Genomic DNA, 26,948 nt, shown 5'->3' with positions numbered 1-26,948 from the left:
TGCTCACCACAAATCTTCTGGATCCAGTCTGACGCCTGGAGAAATTCAAAGGTAAGGAATCTGCGACTAGATATTGTCTCTGCCAGATAAGGCATTACCAAAGGTATGTAACTTGTTCATTAGGGATCGAGACGTCAGTAGAGTGGGGCACTTAGGGCACGTCCCTTACAATGCAGCGGACTTTTCTGTCTCAACACATAATAAAATGCATTGTAACACGTATGTACACATATTTCAAGTTCTTGCCAGACGCTATAATGTAAATGCATCTGTGTATTTCTACCAGCAATTCAGTGGTCTTATTTGTGTGCAGTCACTGGCTAATATTTCCCTTTTCCATTTGCCTTTCAGAACTCACGAATACTACTGACTTGCTGAGCCTTAATGGAAAGATTCTGCATGTGACATCAGGGCCAGCTCCCGCTTTGCTTAAGAGCAGTGATAAGATCTTCTGCCAGTACATCAATCTGCAGCTGCAGAATGCAGAACCACAAGGTAAAGTGCGCCTTACAAACCAAAGGATTAGCCATGTTTGCATGCACGTGCTGAATGTATATTGTTGTAAATAGTATGACAGTTTCCCTTGTGCTGGGGTTGACTTAAGTGGCACTGCGTATAGAGACCTGTTTATATCAACAAGGAGCTATTGTATTCCACCAGACTAAGGGTTATTCATTGATAATCGAAAGGACATTAACGCAACTTCTTTTGATCCATGTACTTAAGATTATGATACATTGGTGTGAGAGTTGTCGTGTATTAAATAGTTCTGTTGCACCTCCCAATGGGAAGTGACCCTCGGGATGCACTGCTGGCATCCAATCTGGATTTATCAAATCCTTGAAATAATAATCAAATTTCAGCATTATTATTTCAGCACATCATTTATTGTAAGCTGTATGTTTGTAATCATGTCAATTTCATGAGCAGTTTCATTCTTCAAATTTGTACATATCCATAATCAATGAACCAAGCATATGTATTGGCCCCAATGCATTTCAGGCGTGTCCCCGTCCTTCATCAGGGGTTCATTTCCTCAAATAAACCAAGAACGATCGAATGAGACGACTGTGTTCAAAAGAGGAAAAGCAAAATATTCATTTTATCTATAATGCATAGCATACAAAGTTACGTGAATCCTTGTGTCGTGGCGTATCATGGTGATGAAAACAAGTTCAGTGACGAGATTAAAACCGTGCTGGGATCAGAAACCTTGCCCAGAAACCTCAAATATGGTTTGGAAAAGGGTGACCAAGAGTCAAAAGGTTAAAGTTGAGGGAATGCTCACCACCACACCGGTCTGGCGGAACATACAAGTGCGACAGAGATAGTATTGAGCGTGTGCCACATACTCTCCTATGCAGCAGACTGAAATCAAACTAACAACACGCTGTGAATAGAACTGTAACAGAGCTGGTATCGGTGAAAGGTGTGATTCGCAACGCTGTGAGTGAATAAATAGGTCACAAGATTGTTGTGCACTTAAACCAGGTCATGATAGTGTTTATGACCACGCATCTAGAATCCCATGTAACTGCCGGTGTAACGTTCGCTTATAACTGCTTAAGCATCAAGTAGTAATCTGGCACGGAAGACGGCTCACATGCAAGCTTACGCTTAGGCCACAACTGATATGTCAGTGAAAATATTACCTCTTATTGCTGAACTTCAGGACCTGTCAAAGTGGGTGCCGTCGACTATACAAATGACTCGGGACGCGCGTCCCGGCAATTGCCATTTTTATCGAGAGTTCAAAAAGTGAAAAGGGTATTACAGAGCCCCGTAAGACCGACATTGGCGGCCATCTTGAAGTGGTAAATGTAGATAACATTATCAAAATCTAGCTAGGAAGGTGTTGTTAACCATACTGTTATGGAATGGTTCACAAACAAGAGTAACAAGCATTGGCATAGCCAATAGGGTTCGCATTTGGGACCTTATAAGTGTTTAGACATGCAACAGTTGGTGTTGTTGCACCAAGGATATTCTGCTACATAACTAAATACTTATAAGGTCCCAAAAGCGAGACCTATTGGCTATGCCAATGTTTGGTTTTGTGAGAGTCTGCATGCGTTTGTCGGAGAGTGAGTGGTGGTTATGGGGAGCCTTTGTGAGCAAGACTCAAATCAGAGGAGGGGGCGTGGGCAGGCGGTCAGGGGGTGGAGGAGAGGCGGGGGCATGGCTGCATGTTGGAAAGAAGCCACGAAACAGACGTATCTGTGTGTTGGAGGCTGAGCCCATTAATGTTTTATCACTAATTGGAACAATGATCAAGGGACCAGCTAGAAAGACGGCAAAAGTGAAAGGAGAGGTGCACGCGCGCGACGGCAAGCACGCGAGTGGTACGGCAAAAGTGAAAGTAATCGCACTAAAAGTTGGCGGCTGTGCGCGTGCACGCGCACGCAAGCGCTAGGCCAGCAAAACGGTGTGGTAGCACTTCGAAAATCCCGCTTACTATATGTCTCGCCAGAGCAGCGCATGCGCTGGCTCAGGCTAGACCTAAAAACAAGTATAAAATTAAAGACTGGTTAGGGAAATAGACTGAACAAGAAAGACAAAGGCAATGATAAGGAGTGATGGTTTGGGTACAATAAGTAGAAACAAGCTACAAAGATGAATTGAGAAGTGGCCCAACTAGAGAGCAGGTGGCTGACCTGTGTGAGAAGACTAAAGTACTGGAAGCAAAGGCTTAGGACAAAAGAGAAGTGCTTGTTTTGACCAATATCCTTATGGTGGCCCTTCCAGAAGAATCTTATAGGCAAGAATATGGAGTTATTTGTGGATAGCTGGATCAACAAGAGCCTGAAGTTCAGCGGTCTGACATCATCTTCTCCAGTGAGAGAGCACAGAAAGCACCCATGTGTCTGCCCAAGCTGAAGGCCCCTCAGAGAACTGTGACCTTCAGATCGTTGAACAATGGAGACATTGTCCTTCAGAAGACCAGAAGAATGGGACCTATATGATATGAAAATGCATGCATACTTCCCTGTTACTCCACAACAGTACAGCAGTTAAGGACGTAGTTTTGAAGCAGCCAAGAAGCCTCTATTGGAGTTTGAGGTCAAATATATGCTCCTTTTGTCTGTGAAGCTGAGAATTTTGGATAGGCCATGCTCAGTTTTCCTCAGTTTCCCAGAATAGGTGGGCAATGAGCTTAGGGTAGTGGATCCAGCGAGGTAGGGACTCCTCTTTAGTGGGAGACGATTATCTTAGCACAAGTGTGATACAGATTCCCCTTTGATAAACACCCACGAGGGGACTGGAGGGCTTTGGCCTGGGTTGCAGCCGTGCGCTAAAGTAAAGCACTTTGATGGTAGGCCCTGAGGAATAGTTCCTATCAGATCTTAGCTAATTGACAGTTGATGCACGGATTGAAATTTGTGTTATAGGCACTATGTAACTGAGGTACAGCAACATGGTGGTTAGTATTATGCTGGGAAACCAACTGAGCAAAATTGTTGTTTGAAGGCAAAGCTGAGGTTCCCAAAATGATGCATGCTTTGGAGGGGCAGGAGGCCAACAGGGCCGGGCATAGGCTTTGGTCTGTGCTTCGGCCAAAAGGCACTGTCTCCAGACAGGTCTTCGCCATCCTGACTGCTTGGTTCTACTGAGGTATTGGTGCTGGATTGGTTTTTTTTCTGACCTGTTGAGAGAAAGTGCCCTCTTTCTTGCATGGTATGCCCCCACTTTTTCTGAATTGCTGATTTACTTTGACTGAGTGTGCCCTGGGCTCCTGCCAATCAGGTACCCAGGGCCTGTGTTCCTTCCCTAAACCTGCATTGAAGCCTAAACCCAATTGGCATCTCTGGCCACATGTCAGCCCCTGGTAAATGGTACCACAGGTACCCAGGGCACTGTGACCAGAGAAGGCCTCTAAGGGCTGCAGCACTTATTGTGCCACCCTTAGAGGTCCTGTACCCTGACACTCGCACACTGCCTTTGCAGGCTGCGTGTCTTGGTGCAGAAGAAAACAAAGAGTCGACATGGCACACATCCCTGTGTGCCATGCCCACAAACCACTGCCCTGGCATACATCAGTCACCCCTCTAGCTGGGTGCACTATGCCAGTGATGAGGGTACAGGTGCATGAGCCCTGTACCCCTACAGTGCCCAAGTCCATTCCTGGGCCCTGTAAGTGCAGTGTTGCCATTAAGAGTATATGGTGCTGGGAGTTTGTCATTATGAACTCCACAGCGCAATGGTAGCTACACTGAAGACTGGGAAGTTTGGTATCAAACGTCTCAGCACATTAAACCCACACTGATGCCAGTGTGGGATTTAATGTAAAATGCACGACAGAGGGCATCTTAGAGATGCCCCCTGAAACTCCACTAACTTCCAGTGACCTTACTGAGTGGCTGCACAGGTTGCCACCACCAGACATGTTTCTGTACCCCTGGGTCGAGAGATTGCTGCTCTCGGGAACCTGAAACAATGCACATCCTGGGACGAGGTGCCAAGCCTTCTCCCCCAGGATGGGTTAGGGTCACGAAGGAGAAGCTTCAAAGGCCTTTGTGAGCCTCTCCAGACCATTTGCTGCTTTGGGCGGGAGAACCGGCAGGAAAAACAAGTGAGGAAGAGAGGTGTGCCCACCTCTGCCAACTCCACCCCTAAGGTGGGGGAGGTGAGGTGAAGTACAACCTCGAGTCCCCGCCATCTTGAGGTGGGGGGGACCCAGCCAACCAGGGACAGGCTCCTGCCCCCTTCCACTGGAGGGAGGCAGAATAGGGGGTGTACCCACCCCAGGGATGGGACCCATTGGTCCCTGCCCTTTACCTACCTGTAACACCCCTAAGTGTAGTATTTAGGGGCACCCTGAACCTTCCTTCCTTCCTTCCTCAGATCCTGCAACCACAAGAAAAAGAAAATAAGGACGAGAAGCCGTGCAGAGCTAACAAGAGGTCGACGCCCACTTACTTGGCCCCAGCCCTAAGGGCCTTTTCCCCTCGAACCTGCTCCTGCAAAACCTTGGCGTGTCAAGTGGACAGCAACCTCAAAAACCCCGTAGAACCTGCCTGCCTTCACTTTCCAAGCTGTTTCTCCAGTGAACATCGGACATGTTTGAACAGCAGCTTCTGGTGCCAGCCAGGACCCGTGAATCCAGCCCACTCTGCACCCGCCAAACCCGGCCCGAGCTCAAGTGGAAAAACACAACGAGGATGCCCCCCCCCCCCCCCCCCCCCTGCGATCCTGACCCGAGATCAGGCAACCCCTGACCTGCCTCAAGCCTCCTGACGACGCCTGCAGCCTCAATCCAGAGGACTCCCCTACCGCGACCAGAGCGGGTAAGAAAATCCGACGTCCCAAGGCACCTCTGCACCCGATGCCCCACGGCCTTGTGCGCCCAGCCCAGCGGTGCCTCACCAACCCTCAACATCCCTACTTACCCCACGAAGGGGTGGTCACTCCTGGAAGATCCTCGTCCCCGAGCCTGCAGTGTTTCTTTGTCCCAGAGAATCTCTATTGAAATCAACAGGGCACCCGACCTCAAAACAACACCCTGCACCGGGCCGCCCTAGTGCTGCTGAGGGTGCCCCTTTGGTGCTAACTTGGTCCCCAACTTGCCCTGAGCTTAACCCTAGGAGCTTTGCTCCCACAACCCAGTGGCCTGCTTGCCAGCAGCCATCAACCGGAGCACCCCTATCCTCCGTAGGATAACATTGGGCCTCAACACTCTGCACCCGGCCACCACTGGTGGTGCAACAACAGTGCATCACTCACCCTGGGAGACGCCCGAGTCTAACCCCAGCACCCTAACTCAAAAGACCGATTACCTACCTGGAAACTGATGACCTCTTTTTCCTCATAGAATAACATTGACACTTTTTCTCCCAAAAAGTTTCTAAGTGTCGTCTTTTGAAAATTACAAATATTCAGTAAAAATCAGCCGAATAACCAAAACGCATTTTCTCAACTGTTTTCAGGAAATGTCCCAGTGCTGAATCTAGGTATCCAGCACTGAGCAAGAAAAAGTATCGTTAACATAACTTACCTGCTAAGTGAATTTCCTCCCATAGGATAACATTGGGGATTCTATCTGAAAAAGTGTCAACTTTTGAAATGCAATAATATTCTTTTAAAATCGTACCTCTAACTAAAACGCATTTACTCACCTGTTTTCAGGAAATGTCCCTGGGCTGAATCTACAATCCAGCCCTGTGTTAGTAAAAGTAATCTGAAAAGTAATTAACTGCATTTTACTTAAAAAAGCCCATTCATTCGAATATACTATACCTGCAATGTGTTGCAAACTGCTTACTTAAAACTGTAACCCATACCAGTACAAATTACATTGCAATTTTGAACTGTGTTCATACAAGTAATTTATTACCACAAAGTAGTTTTATGCTTACCCGTACCAGGCTTGCTTGGTTCTAGAAATAAAACAGTATATTGTTTATACAAAAACAATTGGCCTAGAGTTCAGTTCTTGAGTGTGGAATTCATTTGTTGACTGAGTGTGTACATCAAATGTTTAACACTGTCCTCTGATACTGCCTTACTGCTCGACCAAGCTACCACTTTAGAGAGTACGGTTCAATCTAACTTTAACCTCTGCCAAACCTCTGGAGATCCTTGGACTCTATACACACTGTACCTCACTTTGGTGCAGTATATATAGAGCCAGTTTCTTACACCTGTTAATGCTGCTGCTGTGCTAAGAGTGGGCTGTGCATGCTCTTCTGTTAGCAGCGTTACTTGGGGTTAGGGTGCTGGTCTCACTTAGATAATTTGTTTTACTAGTTTTGTTTGTTATAGTTGAATTTGCGGATAGGCAATTTCTGGCTTCGAGGAAGTAGGATTAATGTAAAATAGCATTACTCCTGTATTCTGCCTTCGGTAACAGAACTGAGGCGATATAACCTAGTAGTCTGTTCCCCATAACAGCTGGCATATTATTGGAATGCTGGTGTGATAGGGCTTATAGTTAGTTAGTCATTCTGTACGAATGACGGTGTACAGAGATTGCAGGATGCAACTGTGATATCCCTACACAGGGCCAGATCATGGTCTGGGATATGATTTGATAATATCGAGGTTGACTTATAAGTATGAAGCTGTGAACAGGGGCTAAGGGCAGAATGCGTGTGTTAACTGAGAGTGGGATCCTTCGCTAAGTGAAAAAGGGCTCCATATGGTGTTTGTACAGGAGACTCACTTGACGATGGAGAAGAGTGAGGTAATCATGTGATGGCGATGTTGGTATTAACATCCACATGCATTTTCTACATCAGAGATTTGGATAGTGCATTTGTCTGCATTGCTGTGTTGGACCTGTAGAATAAGTAAGTACTGCTGGTTGGGATGATAGGTAGATGGGGTGGATGACTCATTGCTGAAAGTACATTTGCTTTTAATGGCAATAATGCTCTTATCCCTGTCACTGGCTCAATGAGGTGGCCCATATGCTATCACTCTCTTCATATATGGGCTGCAGATGCTGTTCTCAACATGAATCTCTCATCTGTTACACAACTGTCTTGTAAAACTTAACCTTGAAGAGGGCAATGCAAAATTTGGGGATACTGGATATCTCGAGGGTGAAACGCAGAGTAAGACACTTTTTGTATTTCATACTGGGTCACATACTGATGTCACTGGACTGGATTATGCAGCACCTAGTAAGTTACTAGGGTAAGGTGCTTTCTGATCAGTCTTCTCTGTGGGCAACATGTTTTAGTAATAGAGTGAGACCCAGAACCCTGAATTTGAAACTAACCCAGAATGCATTGCTAAACCCGAACTTCTCTAAGCAGTTATGTGAGAGTATTTTGAGACGAATGAGGGCATTATATTTAGTAGAGGTGCTGAGTGGGAAGCAATAAAGGAACTTTTTGGAATATTCTAGAACCCTGAAAGGCCTGCAAGTAGTAGTAAAATGGGAGGAAATAATTTACGGATGTGGTTTCTAGCAAGAAAGAAGGCAGTCCTGGAAGAGCTCCTGGAATCTCTAGAAAAGTTCCAGAGGACATTGTACAGGCAGCTAGGGCACAGAGAAGGAGTATAAATCAGTTAGACCAGTTGCATGACTACTGAAAATGGAGTCTCCCCAGACCATATTACGGTGAGAACATAACTTATACAGTGGTGGGTATTTATGAAGTTCAATGCAAATATTTGACAGACTAGTATATAGTCACAGGTCGCAGATGTAGGAGAGATGGAGGACGTACTGGACACCTGCATAACTTTCAGGTTGTTGAATTAACTGAGTGACACACTGGAGAGCCCAAAAACAACAGGGCTATACCCAAATCACCCTATGATACCTGGGTATAAGGGACAATATATATATATAGAAAAGGGAGTATCACGGAAAAAATACGTACAATTATTCATAGAGAGAGCACATTTAATTACCCTTTCAAAATTATTAAATAATAATAGCATACATCTGGCATCATTTACAGTATATCACAAGGAAACAGGCGTTTATACAAAGAAAGATACAGACACATATATCACATACCATCAATACAATATATAACAACAAACAATTAACCCAAACAAAAACATTTTTATGAGAGTGTCCCCTTAAGAGGTATCAGGCGGACCACTCGGAGGTAGTCAAACTGAATAATGGGGAACACAAGCAATGTGGGCAAATATAACCCGAACTTTGTTAGATGTGTCCCAGCGGCAGTCTGTAAATCACTGAAACTCAAGTGACTCCTCCATTCAATATCTGTCGACGTGACCACGTTTCAGCCACAGTGAACTTCAGGCCTCTTCAGGACAGGGGTTAAATGGCAACTAAAAAAATGTATATATATATATATATATATGAGGGGGGTTTACCATTAAAATATTTACAAAGATATGGAACTAAGGGTGGTTCCCAAGTCGTGCGCACAAGCCCAGTAGCCAACAAAAGAACAGATGACACCCTGTGTGCCAACATGATTTATAAAGAGAAGAAAGGGATAAATATTAGTCATGCAACGCAAGGTGCCTGGGAATATCTAATAACAACCCTAACCCTAGTGTGAACAGGCATTAATAAAGTGCAGACAAAACTTCCAATAAAATCTCTTATATAGCCACCATCCTGGCGTGCTGTATATATGTGCCCAATTAGAAACCTTATATCCCTACTCATACAAAACATAGATACACTCACATGTATCTTCCAAATTTAGATCCAAAAATAAGCTCACTCGCAATCGATGGGAGCGTTCTGTAATAGAGGTCAAAAAGGAGCAACAACGTGTCAGCAGGGCTGCTAGGGAGGAGGTATAATGTCCACAGGGCATACTATCGTCACAAACATCAAAATGCACCTACCTAGTAGAGACTTAATTGCGCTTCAAGATTTTGCCTACGGCAGTGATCGGGACACCGTTTCACCGACTGAATCGCGCTTCACCACTTTGCCTTCGACAATGATCAAAGCACCGTTTCACCAACAGATTCTAAAATAAGAATGGAGACAACTATTACGTGTGCTCCGTTTTTACCAAGCCTCTCTAAGGCGGTCTGTCCGGGGAGAGGGGGAGGCACTTACTAGGTCAAACACGGGCAGTTTTTTAACTCGAATTCTCAAAGGCACGCCAATCCAAACACACGCGGGTTCCGAAGTAACGGAGCCAGACGCGTCCTACCCGGAACTAAATACTCGCGCTATACATGGGTCCCTCCCGCTGCCAACGAAGACAAGGATATAGAAAGGGGACTACAAGGCATCTAAGGCTCATAGCGATCTCGGGTCTTCGAGTTCCATGAGTTGAAGACAAACTCCTCTGATTATATTCAACATAGGGCAACAATATATACAGGAACATTCAGTGGAAGTATATTTAAACTAATATTTAAAATAACGACACCATAGCGAAAGGAATCTCAGGCTCATAGAAATCTCGAGTCTTCGAGTTCCATAAGTAGGAGACAAACACGGGGCAACAGTATATACAGAACCATTCAATGAAGATATATTGAAATAACAACACCATAGCAAAAAGAATTCTCAGATACACTCATTACAGCTACTAACTCGGTCCCTCGAACAGAGAAAAGAAAATTTAGAGTGGGCATTGTGAGCACAACATGGTTAACACACCAGGGAGACCCCACCACTCAATAATATACAAAGGATCTGTATAATATATACAGTTACACTAAACAAATATACTTACAGAGAATCTAAGTACATAGCCACAACTGAGAGGAGAAGCGCCCTACAGGTGGCTCATCCATCTGGTACATCAAGGTCATATAACGGTCAGTTTATAGTCTTGGCCAAGAATAAAATTGCATACAGAACCTTACGAAAGCAGGAGCCCCCTTAGACAATTATATAGCAAATCCAGTCAGAAATTGCCTAGGGGAAATCAAATCTATGCAGGATTAATTTCCAATCAACGACCAAACCTCATCGCGGTCATTGAGCCCCCTACTACTAGAGGTCTGAAATCTTTCAATAAGACGTGCTTCTAGAGTATTAAGTTTTTTCTGTAGTAGTATTTTAGTAGTAGCCTTCACTATTGCAAGGACAGTCCACTCCAGCTCGTTTTCACCATGTTCTTTTTCCAAAAAGTGTTGGACCATGGGAGCCCCCAAGGTCTTGCACCGAATGCGGGATTTATGTTGGATAATCCGCATTTTGACTGCTTGTGTGGTCTGTCCTATATAAGAACACCCACACGGACATGTTACGCAATATACGACATTTTTCGTATTGCAATTTGAAAACATCAGCTGTCTATGTATTTTACCATGAATCGTGACTGTTTTAGAATCCTTGGTATGTACACATACAGCACAATTGTTACACTTGAAGTGTCCTACAATTTTAGGTAACCCCAGTAGACCTCTAGTATCTGTGGGCATAGGTGCTTGCCTAGAAGCTTTAACAAGCTGGTTTCTCAAGTTCCTACCACGCCTGAAGGCGAACAGTGGCTTGGGAATATTTAGATGGTCCAGTAATCTCAAGTTCCTCAAGATAATCTGTTTGACTTTGTTGGCTTTCGGGCTGAAGGTCAATACACATACCAATTGTTCTGTGTCCTTTTTAGTTTTAGGTGTAAGGAGATTTTCCCGGGGTGTGTACCACGCCCGTTTAAGTGCTCCCTTTACCAATCGCTTGGGGTAACCTCTATTTACCAATTTTTCTTGTAGATTTTTTGCATTCCTGAAGTAGTCGTGTTTTTCTGTACAGTTCCGTCGTACCCTCAGGAACTGCCCGTAAGGCAGGTTGTCCCTGAGGTTACGCGGGTGTCCGGATGAATAGTCTAATAAAGTATTTCTATCAGTCGGCTTAGTGAATAAATCCACTTCCAACTTGCCGTTTCTAGCAATAATCCATACATCCAGAAAGTTAATGCGTGTATTGCTCACATTTTTGGTAAATTTGAGGTCAGGAGTACGGTTATTGAGCCATATGTGGAATAGTTCTAGTTCTTCATGTGTGCCCTTCCATACCATAAATACATCGTCAATGAAGCGTACCCACTCGTGGATATGCTCCCTGAATGGAGTCTCCTCATTGAAGATGTACCTATTTTCAAAGAAATCCATCACCAGATTAGCGATTTCGGGGGCAAAACAACATCCCATCCCTACACCTTTAACTTGCAAAAACAAATCGGATTTAAAGGCAAAGAAATTGTTTTTCAAACAGATAGTGGCCAATTCAAGAAGGAATTCTGAAGGAACTTGGTGGGGTCTCTGTCTAGTGTCCAGTACATGTCTCATCACCAGAAGTGCTTCATCTTGTGGTATATTCGTGTAGAGACTCTCGATGTCCAAGGAGACCAACAACTGTTGGTCTCCATCGAACTCCGAGAGCTCCACTTTAGAGATGAGGTCCATTGTATCTCTCACGTAGGCTTTCGTTAACGGGACAAATGGCTTAAGAAACACATCAATGTATTTTGCTAGTGGTTCCAAAATTGAACCACAAGCGGCAATAATGGGTCTACCTGGGGGTTTGGAAGCATCTTTATGTATTTTTGGTAATACATATATATTTGGTATTTTCTGTTCGGTGATATTTAGGAACTCGTATTCCTTTTGACATAAATATCCTGCTTCCATAGCTTCTGTAGTTAAGTGTAAGATTTGGGCTTTTAATCTAGCTGTAGGGTTGTCATTTATCGGTCGATAGTGCTCTCTGTTACTTAACTGCTTATTAATTTCCTCATCATAGTTTTTTGCATCCCAAAGAACTATTCCTCCGCCCTTATCCGCTGGCTTAATAACCGTAAGGGGATTACTAGCTAGTTCTTGTAGTGCCAGTTGTTCTTGTTTATTAAAGTTAGATCTGAACGCAATTTGTTTAGCGTTCAACAGATCTATTTCGCGTAAAGTTTGATCTTCAAAGAACAAAATTTCTTCAGGCATGGCTAAGCGTTGTGGACAAAACGTGGACTTCTTTTTGAGGCCACTAAAGTTTCTTTCATTGCTCTCATTATATTCTGCAAAAAAGATTTTCAATCTGATTTTCCTGAGGAAATGTAATACTTCAGTTTTGGTATCTACAGGATCTTGCATAACTGTAGGTACAAACGACAACCCTTTACGGAGAACTGCAGTTTCTACATCAGACAAAGGGTGTTGAGACAAATTATATATAGGCATTAACTCCAGGCTCGTATTATTGTGACTCTCATTGTGATTCATCGTCTGTACACTCTCTGACGTGTCCTGAAGAATCCCTGCTCTTGATTCTGTGGCATATAGGACAGACCACACAAGCAGTCAAAATGCGGATTATCCAACATAAATCCCGCATTCGGTGCAAGACCTTGGGGGCTCCCATGGTCCAACACTTTTTGGAAAAAGAACATGGTGAAAACGAGCTGGAGTGGACTGTCCTTGCAATAGTGAAGGCTACTACTAAAATACTACTACAGAAAAAACTTAATACTCTAGAAGCACGTCTTATTGAAAGATTTCAGACCTCTAGTAGTAGGGGGCTCAATGACCGCGATGAGGTTTGGTCGTTGATTGGAAATTAATCCTGCATAGATTTGATTTCCCCTAGGCAATTTCTGACTGGATTTGCTATATAATTGTCTAAGGGGGCTCCTGCTTTCGTAAGGTTCTGTATGCAATTTTATTCTTGGCCAAGACTATAAACTGACCGTTATATGACCTTGATGTACCAGATGGATGAGCCACCTGTAGGGCGCTTCTCCTCTCAGTTGTGGCTATGTACTTAGATTCTCTGTAAGTATATTTGTTTAGTGTAACTGTATATATTATACAGATCCTTTGTATATTATTGAGTGGTGGGGTCTCCCTGGTGTGTTAACCATGTTGTGCTCACAATGCCCACTCTAAATTTTCTTTTCTCTGTTCGAGGGACCGAGTTAGTAGCTGTAATGAGTGTATCTGAGAATTCTTTTTGCTATGGTGTTGTTATTTCAATATATCTTCATTGAATGGTTCTGTATATACTGTTGCCCCGTGTTTGTCTCCTACTTATGGAACTCGAAGACTCGAGATTTCTATGAGCCTGAGATTCCTTTCGCTATGGTGTCGTTATTTTAAATATTAGTTTAAATATACTTCCACTGAATGTTCCTGTATATATTGTTGCCCTATGTTGAATATAATCAGAGGAGTTTGTCTTCAACTCATGGAACTCGAAGACCCGAGATCGCTATGAGCCTTAGATGCCTTGTAGTCCCCTTTCTATATCCTTGTCTTCGTTGGCAGCGGGAGGGACCCATGTATAGCGCGAGTATTTAGTTCCGGGTAGGACGCGTCTGGCTCCGTTACTTCGGAACCCGCGTGTGTTTGGATTGGCGTGCCTTTGAGAATTCGAGTTAAAAAACTGCCCGTGTTTGACCTAGTAAGTGCCTCCCCCTCTCCCCGGACAGACCGCCTTAGAGAGGCTTGGTAAAAACGGAGCACACGTAATAGTTGTCTCCATTCTTATTTTAGAATCTGTTGGTGAAACGGTGCTTTGATCATTGTCGAAGGCAAAGTGGTGAAGCGCGATTCAGTCGGTGAAACGGTGTCCCGATCACTGCCGTAGGCAAAATCTTGAAGCGCAATTAAGTCTCTACTAGGTAGGTGCATTTTGATGTTTGTGACGATAGTATGCCCTGTGGACATTATACCTCCTCCCTAGCAGCCCTGCTGACACGTTGTTGCTCCTTTTTGACCTCTATTACAGAACGCTCCCATCGATTGCGAGTGAGCTTATTTTTGGATCTAAATTTGGAAGATACATGTGAGTGTATCTATGTTTTGTATGAGTAGGGATATAAGGTTTCTAATTGGGCACATATATACAGCACGCCAGGATGGTGGCTATATAAGAGATTTTATTGGAAGTTTTGTCTGCACTTTATTAATGCCTGTTCACACTAGGGTTAGGGTTGTTATTAGATATTCCCAGGCACCTTGCGTTGCATGACTAATATTTATCCCTTTCTTCTCTTTATAAATCATGTTGGCACACAGGGTGTCATCTGTTCTTTTGTTGGCTACTGGGCTTGTGCGCACGACTTGGGAACCACCCTTAGTTCCATATCTTTGTAAATATTTTAATGGTAAACCCCCCTCATATATATATATATATATATACATTTTTTTAGTTGCCATTTAACCCCTGTCCTGAAGAGGCCTGAAGTTCACTGTGGCTGAAACGTGGTCACGTCGACAGATATTGAATGGAGGAGTCACTTGAGTTTCAGTGATTTACAGACTGCCGCTGGGACACATCTAACAAAGTTCGGGTTATATTTGCCCACATTGCTTGTGTTCCCCATTATTCAGTTTGACTACCTCCGAGTGGTCCGCCTGATACCTCTTAAGGGGACACTCTCATAAAAATGTTTTTGTTTGGGTTAATTGTTTGTTGTTATATATTGTATTGATGGTATGTGATATATGTGTCTGTATCTTTCTTTGTATAAACGCCTGTTTCCTTGTGATATACTGTAAATGATGCCAGATGTATGCTATTATTATTTAATAATTTTGAAAGGGTAATTAAATGTGCTCTCTCTATGAATAATTGTACGTATTTTTTCCGTGATACTCCCTTTTCTATATATATACACTGGAGAGCCCAGTCACTACGGAAGAAATGTGTAATCCAAGCAAAAGCATGAATATGATGAAGTTCCCAAGAAGGGTTGGCTTACAGGCATATTTCTACACCGCATACAGCCCAATTCTACCAACAAACTGCAGGCGGTGTTAGTTAAGGCTTTGGAAGTGGAAATACTACTGCGGTCATTGGGAGGCAAGGGTGGTTTTGGTGCCCAAACTAAGTAAGGAAATGTTGGATATTGAAAATTGCTGACCTTTGTCTGCATTGCATGTAGACCCAAAAATATTACTCTTAGCGATTTGATTATATAGGGTTATATTGTACTTGGTTTATGAAGACCAGTCTGGCTTCATGCACACTAGTAAGACTGCGCTTAACTTAAGGAGACAGATACATGTTACAGGCTATGTTTTGATGGAGAATATTGTGCACTACCAGCCTTGAACGCTAAGAATGTGCCTAATACTTTTGGTTTGCTATATCTGGATGAGTTACTTTGGATCAGTAAGGACAAAGATAGAGGCTGTATGAAATTACTATATACTAAAGCAGCTGCAAGGGTTAGGACCAGGCAAATACTTTTGGCTGAGAGCGGGCTGGGCGACCAATCCAGACTCTCTGCTCTCCCTGCTTTTATTTCAATTTCAATGAAACCTTTGGGGTGCATACTGTGAAGGACTTTGCGAATGTTAGGGATAAAAGTGGGATACACAGAACACATTGTATCAGTGTATGCAAGTGGCATTCTGATATTGTTTGAGGAACCTGACAAACCGATGGACCTTCTGAGAGAGGTTGAGAATTTTTTTAGGATATCAGAGTTATGACCTGATTGGGGTGTAGATTGCTGCTGTTTTCCTGAGGAATCATGAAGAATAGAGGTAACTACCTTCCCTTAATACCATTGCCAAGGAAAACTCAGGCTTTCAGTGTTGGAAGTAATGATTACAAATTATGCACATCTTAGTCGGAAACTCATTCTGGGCCAGGTGAACTCAGGGAACTTTTGGGTGAAGCAACCCTCATCACTAGTAAGACTGGTAGAGATCTTCAAGATGGTAGTGCTCCCTTACTCTTCATTCATTTTCATAAGCTCTGTGTCTCAATACCTAGTGGCGATGTAGGGGAGATGGATAAATAACTGGATCGACTCAAGAAAAAGGAGCAGGGTAGTGCATAAGACTCTGAATATGGCATTAGTGTAGACTGGAGAACAAATGCCTGATGTGGAAGCGTATTATCCTGCAGCCCTTGTCCAGTATGTAGTGGAATCATTTTTGCTGGAAATAGGCATAAATTGCAGATTTGACCAGAACTTTATGCTTGCACTGATCTGGCACCCCATTTCCTCACCTCTTCATTGACCATTTTTTATTAGGTTGGTCTTATGACAATGGCAGGAAGGCTTGAAAATTATTTTAAGGGGCACACCATTCCTATAGAAATGCCACTATAGTCAGAGTGTCATAAATTCATAAATTTCTCTTGGGCCGATACTCCCATACCATCTGGGATACGGTTGCGCAGGTGCTGCCTCAGTGCCCGGAGGCCTGGGCCGTTCTCTCCCAAGCAGTGGCGGATGGGAGAGATGCAGCCAAATTCACGATTCGCTGTGGACTGGATACCACCAACTCACTGGGCAGAACGATTGCCACGTCGGTAGCCCGTCGGCACTACACCTGGTTGAGGACGTCTTGCATTTCGGGGAATGTCCAGGCAACCCTACAGGACATGTCCTTTGATGGCTGTCACCTTTTTGGTGACAAGGCAGACTCTGCGCTGGAGCACCTTAAGGATTCGCGAGCTACGGCCAGGTCCTTGGGCCTCACAGCGACGACCCGTCCACCTCAGTCTGCTTTTCATCCCTTTTATGGCTATGGAAGGGGCACCCCAACACATCTAGCCCAGACCAGCCACCGGTTCATGCAAGGTACCCAGTCTCAGCGCGTACGTGGAACCCAGAGATGTGGGTCTGGGACCAGCGGGCGGGCCAGTCCACCCTTCCCACCCCTGCTGCCGCCTCCATACCTTCCTAGTCCAACTTTCCAGGGGCATCAGAAGCCAGTGGGCAGCAGGATTCGCCATCACCTCCCCCACTGGCAGGGCATCACGTCAGACAGGTGGGTTTTACAAATAGCCTGAAGTGGCTACTCCCTCCCCTTCGAAACTATCCCTCCTTCCATACCACCGTCTTTTGGTTGCATGTCGGAGAATCATTTGGCACTTCTCTGCCAGGAAGTTTCGTCTCTCTTGGCCAAGAGAGTCATCGAGAGGGTTCCTATGCCAGAAGTAGGTCGTGGTTGCTATTCCCGCTACGTTCTGGTGCCCAAGAAGGACAAAGGCCTGCGTCCTATTCTAGACCCCAGTGCCCACAACCGCTTCCTCCGGAAGGAGCAGTTCAAAATGCTAACCCTGGTTCAGGTCATGTCTATCTTCAACTCTGGAGACTGGATGGTGGTATTGGACTTGCAGAACGCCTATTTTCACATCCCCGTCCTGCCAGCTCACAAGCGCTATCCGCGGTTAACGATAGGCCATGAGTATTTTCAGTTCACCGTGCTCCCCTTTGGCCTTAACGGCGCCCCTTGAGTGTTCATGAAAGTGATGGCAGTGGTCGCAGCTCATCTGCGCAGATTAGGGGTTCCAGTTTTCCCCTATCTCGACGACTGGCTTTTGAAGGCGGGCTCCCCCCAGGCTGTCGTCTCCCAGCTCCAGACTATGACGAACCTCCTGCACTCGCTGGGGTTCACTATCAACCTGCCGAAGTCACACCTGACTCCCTCTCAAATGCTCCCTTTCAACGGGCGGTTCTGGGCACAGTGCAGTTTCAGGCCTATCCCCCCGAGCAGCGATATTCGGGCTATGATACCAATGTTTCAGCCTCTATCTCAGGTTTCGGTAAGAATGACCCTGAGGCTGCTGGCCTTCATGGCTCCTGCTGGTAGATCATGCCAGATGGCATATGCGCGCTCTGCAGTGGGACCTGAAGTTCCAGTGGATGCAGCATCAGGGCAGTCTTTCCGACTACGTCCAGATCTCGAAGGGGACAGCTGAAGTGGTGGTTAACAAACCAAGCTTGGGTCAGAGGCAGATCCCTCTCCCTTCCCCAACCGGGCCTCACAGTGGTGACAGATGAGTCACTCCTGGGATGGGGTGGCCATCTTGGAGAAGCGGAAATCAGCGGTGTCTCTACTCTGGTGGAGTCCGGGCTCCATATCAACCTGCTGGAGCTCCGGGCGATTCGTCTGGCACTGAAGGCATTCCCTCTCTTTCTCAAAGGGAAAGCGGTGCAGGTGTTCACAGACAACACCACTGCCATGTGGTACTGCAACAAACAGGGCGGGGTAGGGTCGTGGGCCATATGTCAAGAGGCTCTTCGTCTCTGTACATGGCTGTAACATCAGGGCATGACCCTGGTGGTTCAACACCTGGTAGGTTCTCTGAACGCCAGGGCGCACAAACTCAGCTGCCGGTGCCTGGTGGATAACAAATGGCGTTTTCACTCAGGGGTGGTGCAAGGTCTCTTTCAGCAGTGGGGAGAGCCTTGGGTAGATCTGTTCGCCATCAAGGAGAACGCGCAATGTCGGAAATTCTGAGTGTTGGAATGTCCAAGGCGGCACTCGTTCGTCGACACTTTTTGTTGCCAGTGGAACTGCGGCCTCCTGTACGCCTTTCTGCCTGTACCACTTCTGCCCAGAGTGCTGAAGAAGATCAAGCGCAACCGGGCCCAAGTCATTCTTGTGGCTCCGGACTGGGCACGAAGAGTCTGGTATCCAGAGCTCCTGAGCATGGCCTTCGATCCTCCACTCAGACTGCCTCTCCGGGAGGATCTTCTGTCACAGCAGCAGGGGAAGGTTCTTCACCCGAACTTGTCCAGCCTCCACCTCCCAGCTTTTTACCTTCCTCCTGAATTCTGTAATGTCATCTTGGCAGCCAGGCGTCCCTCCACTAAGACTGTATACGCCTGTCGATGGAATAAGTTTGTGGCATGGTGCACATTAAAGGCTGTGGATCCCCTTTCAGAGGTCCTATTGTACATATTTTCTTTGACACAGCAGGGTTCTTCCCTGGGCACTCTTAAGGGCTATCTTTCAGCCATCTCTGCTTTCCTTCGGCTTCCAGATCAGCCATCTCTGTTTAAGTCCCCTATTGTACAGAGATTCCTCAAGGGCATTACTCATCTCTTTCCTCCTTCTCCTTTAGTAATGCCCCAGTGGGACTTGAATCTGGTCTTAACCTACCTTATGTGTGCTCCCTCCAAGCCTCTTCACAACTGTCCTCTCAGGCTCCTCACTCTGAAGACAGCTTTCCTTGTGGCTATCCCCTCGTAGAGTGAGTGAGCTCCAAGCTCTTTCTTCTAAGCTCCCTTTCTTCTCTTTGCAGCCGGACAAAGTGGTGCTTAGGACAAGGCCTTTGTTCCTTCCGAAAGTGGTAACACACTTTCACATTGTACAAACCATTACTTTGCCCACCTTTTTCCCACCTCCACACCCTTCCAAAGAGGAGGAGAGACTCCACTGTCTGGACCCCAAGCGTTCACGGTCTTTCTACATTGATCGCACAAAAGATTTCCGGGTGGACAATCAACTCTTCGTTGGCTATGTGGATGCAAAGAAAGGTTGGGCAGTTCAAAAGCGGACCATCTCTAGATGGGTTGTCCTTTGCATAAAAATCTACTAGGCTTTGGCGAGAAAGGAACCTCCAGTGGGGCTCCGTGCTCATTCTGCCAGAGCTACAGCTGCCACCACTGCTCTTGCTCGCGAAGTTCCACTCCTTGACATCTGTCGGGCAGCCACATGGGCATCCTTGCACACGTTCAGCGGACATAACTGCCTGGACAGCCAAGTCCGGAGGGAAGGCTATTTTGCCCATTCTGTCCTCCAGGACTTTCTGGTGTGAACTTAATTCGCAGACCCTCCTCCGGGGTTGGTATTGCTGTGGTATCTATTCTAAGGTAAAGAATCTATAACTAACAGTCTTTCAGATGAACAAGTTACTTAGCTTTGGTAACAATGTATCTATAAGAGATGTATGTTAGTTATAGATTCTTTACTGCCCCACCCATCCTCCCTGCTCTGCGAACTGACTTCTAGGGACATGGACTCCCTTGCAGGGCCCTAGTTCAGCGCACCAGTGGTCAGTGTCTTGCATGGCTCTGCACTTCTGGCATGGATAGTCGTGTCAGAACTGACGTCAGTGCGCAGAGGCTGCGTCAATTTAGACACCACGACGGGATCACGGCAAACACGACGACGGACACAGTCGACTGACGCCACCTACCGACGCGTAGGGTTACTGCTAAGAAACAAATTCTCCGGATCCAGTCTGACGCCTTGGGGTAATTCTAAGGTAAGGAATCTATAACTAACATATGTCTCTTACAGATACATCGTTACCGAAGGTAAGTCACTTGTTCATTACTTTACTACCTAATTTTTGACAGCCTGTTTTCAGCTAATGGTTGTAATTGTTTACAAATGTCATGTCGTCCCAATGCATCTTAGGTGTGTAAAGGTATTATAATGTTCTAAATCTTAGTATTGAAGACTAACTGTGTGCAGGTGATAGTTGACAACTTTTGTTCAACACGTTCCACACACGTTTTTTGGTTCTGCAGAAAAAGTTTCCAACAGGCCAAAGATTCTACGTAGAAGATGCTAAGAATCATCTCAGAATGACAATTTCTCCATAACATAAATGACTGTGTGCACCAGGCACTAACCTGTGTACATGTGCTTATTTAGCTTTAGAAGATGGGCTATCTGTAAAGTTATCACCACGGAATGAAAGCTTCAAGAATAAGATCTGTACCACCTTCAGACCTTGGTTATTTTACATGCATAGTATCTTTTTGACAAGTGTTGCATAGAGTGTACACTGTTCTTAGTAGATACTTTTTTATTTCACATTTAAAAAAATAAATGATGTTTTTATCTGTCTGCAAACAGTGTGGTACAGGGTATACGCTCTCCATAGGGTAATCATTGTTTACAGTAGCCATTTTTCTACTCGTATAAACTTCATTTCTCAATATAGGTTTGATGACTGTGTGGGGTTTGATACAGATGATAGCTGTAGGGCATTACATTTGGAACAGACGTTTGAACAGTTGTTTGCATATTGAGCACCATGTGCAATGAGGGTTTCCCATATATGTTTGGTTGATTAATGTGAATTAGGCTACCCGTAAAGTTTAGGTGTAGGAATGTGCCCCTTTTTGCATGGCTACACCCTACTTTTTGCCTAAAACATGATGTACTTTAACTTGGTGTGCCCTGTGTCCCTGCCAATGAGGTTCCCAGAGCCTATGTTCTTTCCTAAAGCTCTACCTTTATACCCACAATTGGCACATCTCTGGCCACAGGTAAGCCCCTTGTAAAAGGTACCATGGGTACCAACAGCACTGTGCCCAGGGAAGGCCTCTAAGGACTGCAACACCTATTGTGCCGCCCTTAGAGGCTCTGCACCTTAACACCCACACACTGTCATTGCAGGCTGCGTGTTTTGGTGCAGATAAAAGTGAAGAGTCGACATGGCACACATCACTGTGTGCAATGTCTGCCACCCACTGTCTGGGGCCTACGTTAGCACTCTAGCAGGGTGTACTAACCCCCAGGTGAGGGTACAGTGGCATGAGCCCTAAGCCCCTACAGTCCTTTCTTAGACATTGTAAGTGTAGTAAAGCAACAAAGGGTATATGGGCTGGGAGTTGGTCATTGCAAACTCCACAGCTCCCTAATGGCTTCACTAAAACCTGGGAAGTTTGGTAGAAAACTTCTCAGCACATTAAACCCACACTGATGCTAGTGTGGGATTTAATGTAAAATGCACTCAGAGGACATCTTAAAGATGCCCCCTGAAAAACGACCAGCCCTTGTTTGGTTTCTGAATGGCTGCCTGCCATTTGCCACCACGAGGCAGGTTTCTGGACCCCAGGGTAGAGAGCCTCCACTCTCTGGGTCCAAAACAAAGCCCATCCTGGGTATTTGTCATGCTTCCTTTCCCAGGATGGACTGGGTCCATGATAGGGAAAGCTTCAAAGGCCTGCTGACTTTGTACGCTGGCCCTGCCTTTTGCTGCCCCCGGCAAAAGGATCCTTCCGGTTCTGACCCCCACTTTGGGTGGGAGAATTAGCGGGAAAATAGAACTAGGAGGAGAGGTGTGCCCATCTTGCAAACCCCACTCCTCAGGTGGGGGAGGCGAGGTGAAGCACACATTTCAGTCCCCTCCATCTTGGAGATGAGGGGACCCAGCCAATTAGGAAGAGGCTCATGCCCCCCTCCCATTGCAGGGTGGCATAATCAGGCTTGTACTCTGCCACCCCTTTCCCCCACAGGCAATCAACCCCATGACCTTAGGTCATGTGTGGCATGGGGTTAGCAGCAGGGCCTGTCTTGCAGCCAGGCCCTGCTTCCAACCACATACTGCGCACAGCCTTTAGCGTGCAGTGTTTGTTTGGCCTTCAGGCCCCGGGGACCTCATCCCCTGGGGCCAAAACATATATGTTAGAGGCATATGAGCTGCAGATCACACACTGAGCATAGGTCGCCATCTGGTGGTGGGCCCGGATGATTACACTTTGGTGTTCTCCTGGAAGACGTCTTTGTAGTCACGAGATAGGTGACTCCTCCTATGGACTATAGTGCGCATGGGCATCGACTCCATCATCAGATTGTTTTTTTCCGCCATCGGGCTCGGATGTGTTTGTCGTGTTCCCAGTCGGGTTCATTACCGATCGACCTTTCGATGCGCAATCCTTACTTAACCCTATCGTCGGTATTGTTTTACGATCGTGATCCCTCTTCGACGCACAACGTTTAAAACCTACATTTCGATTCCGGTTGTCCACGCTGGCCGTCAGGCCCACCTGCGCCATCAGGCCCTTGGTCGATGGAAAGAACACCTTTCAAGAAGTGCCCTCACGGTGGACACAAATTCCCCCACACTGATCTGCACCAAGTCTGCAACCTCTGTTTGTCGCCACAACACGAATGTCGACGCTGCCAGGCCTGCATCTCCTTCAAGTCGAAGAAAACCATCAGAGATCGACAGGCTCGAAGGGCCATGGCTCAAGCTTCAGCGCCTCCAGTCGACAACATCGTCCCAGAGACTCCAGATCAACAGGAGTCAGAAGACACTGAGGGACAGTTGGTCATCGACTCTCAAGCTGAAGACCCCGATTCCGAAGATGATCAGCAGGCCGTTGACGAAGCAGACGATGACGACAGCATTCCGGCAGGTCAACGGGTCGTAAGTACAGACGTCGACCCTATTGACCCCTCTCACCCATCCATGTCGGACAAGGCTATGGTAACCCCTTCACCCTCGGGCCTAGGTGGATGCCATTCTCACACTTCTGTCGCCCCGCCTTCTGGCCCGGCAAAGAAGACAAAACTAAAGCCTTCAGGTGACTCGGGCTCGAGTCAACCTTCCCACCACTCAGACCACGTTCTGGTCCCGAAACAACTCTCACCGAAGAAAGTGTCGTAACCTAGCCACCCAGAACCGAAAAAATCTGCAGAACCCAAGCCCCTACCAAAAAAGCAGCTGGAACCGAGAAACATTTTGGACCCGAAGCAACCGGACCAAAAGAAACATCTGGATCAGAAACAACCGGGACCGAAAAAACATCCGGAACCTATACAACCGGTACCGAAGAAATCCTTGGAACCTAAACCTTCCGAACTGAAAAAAGATTCCGGTCCCCAACCAAAGAAAGGTTCCGATCAAAAGCAAAAGGAGCTAAAAACACCTCCAAAAGCTCAGACCCGAAAAAGTCCGTTCCCAAAAAGGACACTGCTGGTGAAGAACTTTTTAAGCCGGACCCATTGCAAAAGACTCTTCTACAAAATCCCAAAACAGGTCAAATAATACTGCAGCCTAAGAAGAGGAAATTGGCATCTCCAGCTCCTCAGAAGAAAAATGCCCAATCTTCTCCCATTAGGGACATCTCACCACCTCCATTCGTGCCTGACCCTGACATTTCTCCTATAAATTTCCCATTACCCCAAAACACTCCACCTTTAGATGACGATGACGATTTTTGGGACGGAGACAATGAACCATTCGAAGACCCCAGGGACCCTAGTTCACCATCACATGACCCCTTGGAAGAATATGAAGCACCAGGTGCACCTGGTGTGACTCAGGAGGACATTTATCCCTCTGGACCAGAGGTCTTCAAACTTTTGGATGCCGAGACCCCCCTGTCAACATTTTGAGGCGTAAGGACCCCCTCTTGACAAAAATGTCTAAACCTGTTGACTAAATTGCGTGGGATGAAAACGTAAATAAGGTTATGTGATGCCGCGTATTTTGGGATAGCATTGCTTCATTATTTTGATATTTGTTACACACAGTAACGCTGAGGAAAGATTTCACCCAATCAGTACCCATTTATAACCAAAATACAGCAATTATCATCAGAAAGATTTCAAGTCAACCTTTGTGAAGGGGCTTCCACTCTGCAGCAATACGTGCTGCCACATTAGAAGCTCACCTGGCCCTGACCGGAAGAAGCAGGGGTCCCTTAAAACCCTGGCGGTTTTGTGTAGAGTTAAGCCTTTTACCCATGCAGCTTTCCTCTCACCCCCTCCCTTCCATCCCTCTCTCCTCTCCTAACCCCGGATCCCTCTCTCACTTTGCAGGTCATTTTCTTTCACCCCTTTTTACAACTTCTGAACTCTCCCCATTCAACCTCTCACTTCACCTTTCATCACCTCTTGCCATTCTGTCCTTTCACTGCCCTCATCTCTAACAGTCTCTCACATTTATCTCATGGCCTCTCTGGCCCGGTCACCTCCCGTGCCCCTCAGCACTTCTCATTCACCTCGTCTTTGTCTATTTGTATCTTACACCTCTCCAGTCCCCCCATTCCTCTTTCACATCTCCCCTTTGTTCTAACAGAAGCCCTCACCTTTGGATCACACTCACTTCTTGCGTGTCCACACTTCTCTTCGGCAATTCACATTTCTCCTCATCCCTGACCTCTTCAATCAAATTCTCTCACTCCCTTGCTGTCCTCTCTCATTTTGGGTGCGGATGCAAGTTCAGAATGGGATGAATGAATGTATGATTACTGATGGGCTTGTTTGAGTGAGTTGCATATTGAGTAGTGAGGGGGACAGGTGAGTGAAGTGTCACATGAGTGCAGGATGAGTAGTGTACTCGTGTGACTGCAGGTTGAGGTATAGTGTGAGCAGGACAAGTGCATTTTGAGAGCAGAGTGATCACTGTGTGCAGGGTGAGCGGGTGAATGGTGCAAGTGCATGGTGATCAGTGTGAGTGCATTGTGATCACTGTGTGCAGGGTGAGCGGGTGAATGGTGCAAGTGCATGGTGATCAGTGTGAGTGCATTGTGATCGCTGTGAGTGCAAGGTGAGCGGGTGAATGGTGCAAGTGCATGGTGATCAGTGTGAGTGCATTGTGATCACTGTGAGTGCAAGGTGAGCGGGTGAATGGTGCAAGTGCATGGTGATCAGTGTGAGTGCATTGTGATCACTGTGAGTGCAAGGTGAGCGGGTGAATGGTGCAAGTGCATGGTGATCAGTGTGAGTGCATTGTGATCACTGTGAGTGCAGGGTGAGCGGGTGAATGGTGCAAGTGCATGGTGATCAGTGTGAGTGCATTGTGATCACTGTGAGTGCAAGGTGAGCGGGTGAATGGTGCAAGTGCATGGTGATCAGTGTGAGTGCATTGTGATCACTGTGAGTGCAGGGTGAGCGTGACAATGAAGGGCGAGAATGAGGAATGAGTTGTCTGAATGCAGGGTGCATTCCCAGACCCATGAAGTAACTCAGCATGTTATTGATGGGGCGTAGACTTTAAGATCTAAGTTAAACTATTGCGGCATTAATCGGGGATCGAGGGTGAAGGAAATAAATAATGTGCTGATCCTGCAACAAACTTCCAGTCCTATGGTTAGGGTTGCCAGCAGATTATTTTGGTGGCCCAGTCGGTACAAAAAAAAAACAGTCACCTAAAGCGGTATTTTCAGCGCTTATCTGTGCATACTTCCCAGGGCCGGCTTTAGTGCTGGTGGTGCCCTGTGCGACCATGTTTGTCGGTGCCCCCCACAATGACCACCCCCACCACGGATTCTCTCACTAGCACCCTTTAACAGTGACCAAGTCTCCATAACCACACACTCTCAGATGCATTGAATTAGTTATATAGTGCCACTCATACCAGTGTAGGGTGTCCAAGCACTTTGCATCACACACACATTACACAGAGACAATCAATCATAAGGGTGTAAATCAGTGTATAGGAAATGTTACATAAGCCAAAGGACTAAAAGTATAGGAGTCACATGTCATCCATACTGGTAGGCAGGTGTGGAGAAGCACAAACTCAGAGTCGAAAAAGAAACAGCATAGTTGGGAGTTTCCTTTAATAATAAGAATTGATTTCTAGCCCAATTAACCCTTTTTGCAACATTAATCAATGGTCTAATAATGTATTCTTTGTAGTGTGCATGCTGTTCTAGGATGAAAGTTAATAGCTCACTATTCTATATTAGGACTTTAAGTTATAAATTGCAAGTAACAAAAGGATGTCTCTTTTGAAAGCAGTAACCTTCTGATCTCTTCACATCCTACGCACTCTGTAATCTACTTGGTACACGTTCTTTGCAGCAGGCATATTAACCCTCTGCACTAACATCACCCAAGTCAAAACCTCAACTATACAACATTCTGATCTCTCTCCAGGAAGATAATTAATCACACAAGTTATCTTGACATTTATGTGAGGCGGGAGGAAAGAAACGCTGCAGCAGGTGCTTCAAAAGCACAATAAACTTTCACACACGGCGCCCCCAGGAAGCCAACTTTGTATTCCTTTCCATGAAATGCATTCTCACACTACGGCAGTGAATGTAAAATCCAAATGTAAGGAATAGGCACAGTGGGGACCCAGGGGGTACTGGAACCAGCAAAAA

At 45.9% G+C, this 26,948-nt stretch overlaps 1 protein-coding gene across 1 annotated transcript in view; it reads left to right on the top strand.

Annotated features, from left to right (window-relative positions):
* The window catches only part of IARS1 (isoleucyl-tRNA synthetase 1), a 645,156-nt gene that overhangs the window by 561,903 nt on the left and 56,305 nt on the right, over positions 1-26,948 (top strand). The window contains exon 32 of the mRNA XM_085624880.1: positions 352-495. Coding sequence (XP_085481006.1) covers positions 352-495 — 144 coding nt within the window. The remainder of the gene's footprint in view (positions 1-351; positions 496-26,948) is intronic.

Source organism: Triturus cristatus, chromosome 9, assembly GCF_964204655.1.
Source record: "Triturus cristatus chromosome 9, aTriCri1.1, whole genome shotgun sequence".
Taxonomy (NCBI): domain Eukaryota; kingdom Metazoa; phylum Chordata; class Amphibia; order Caudata; family Salamandridae; genus Triturus; species Triturus cristatus.
This window is presented reverse-complemented; position numbering and strand designations above follow the sequence as displayed.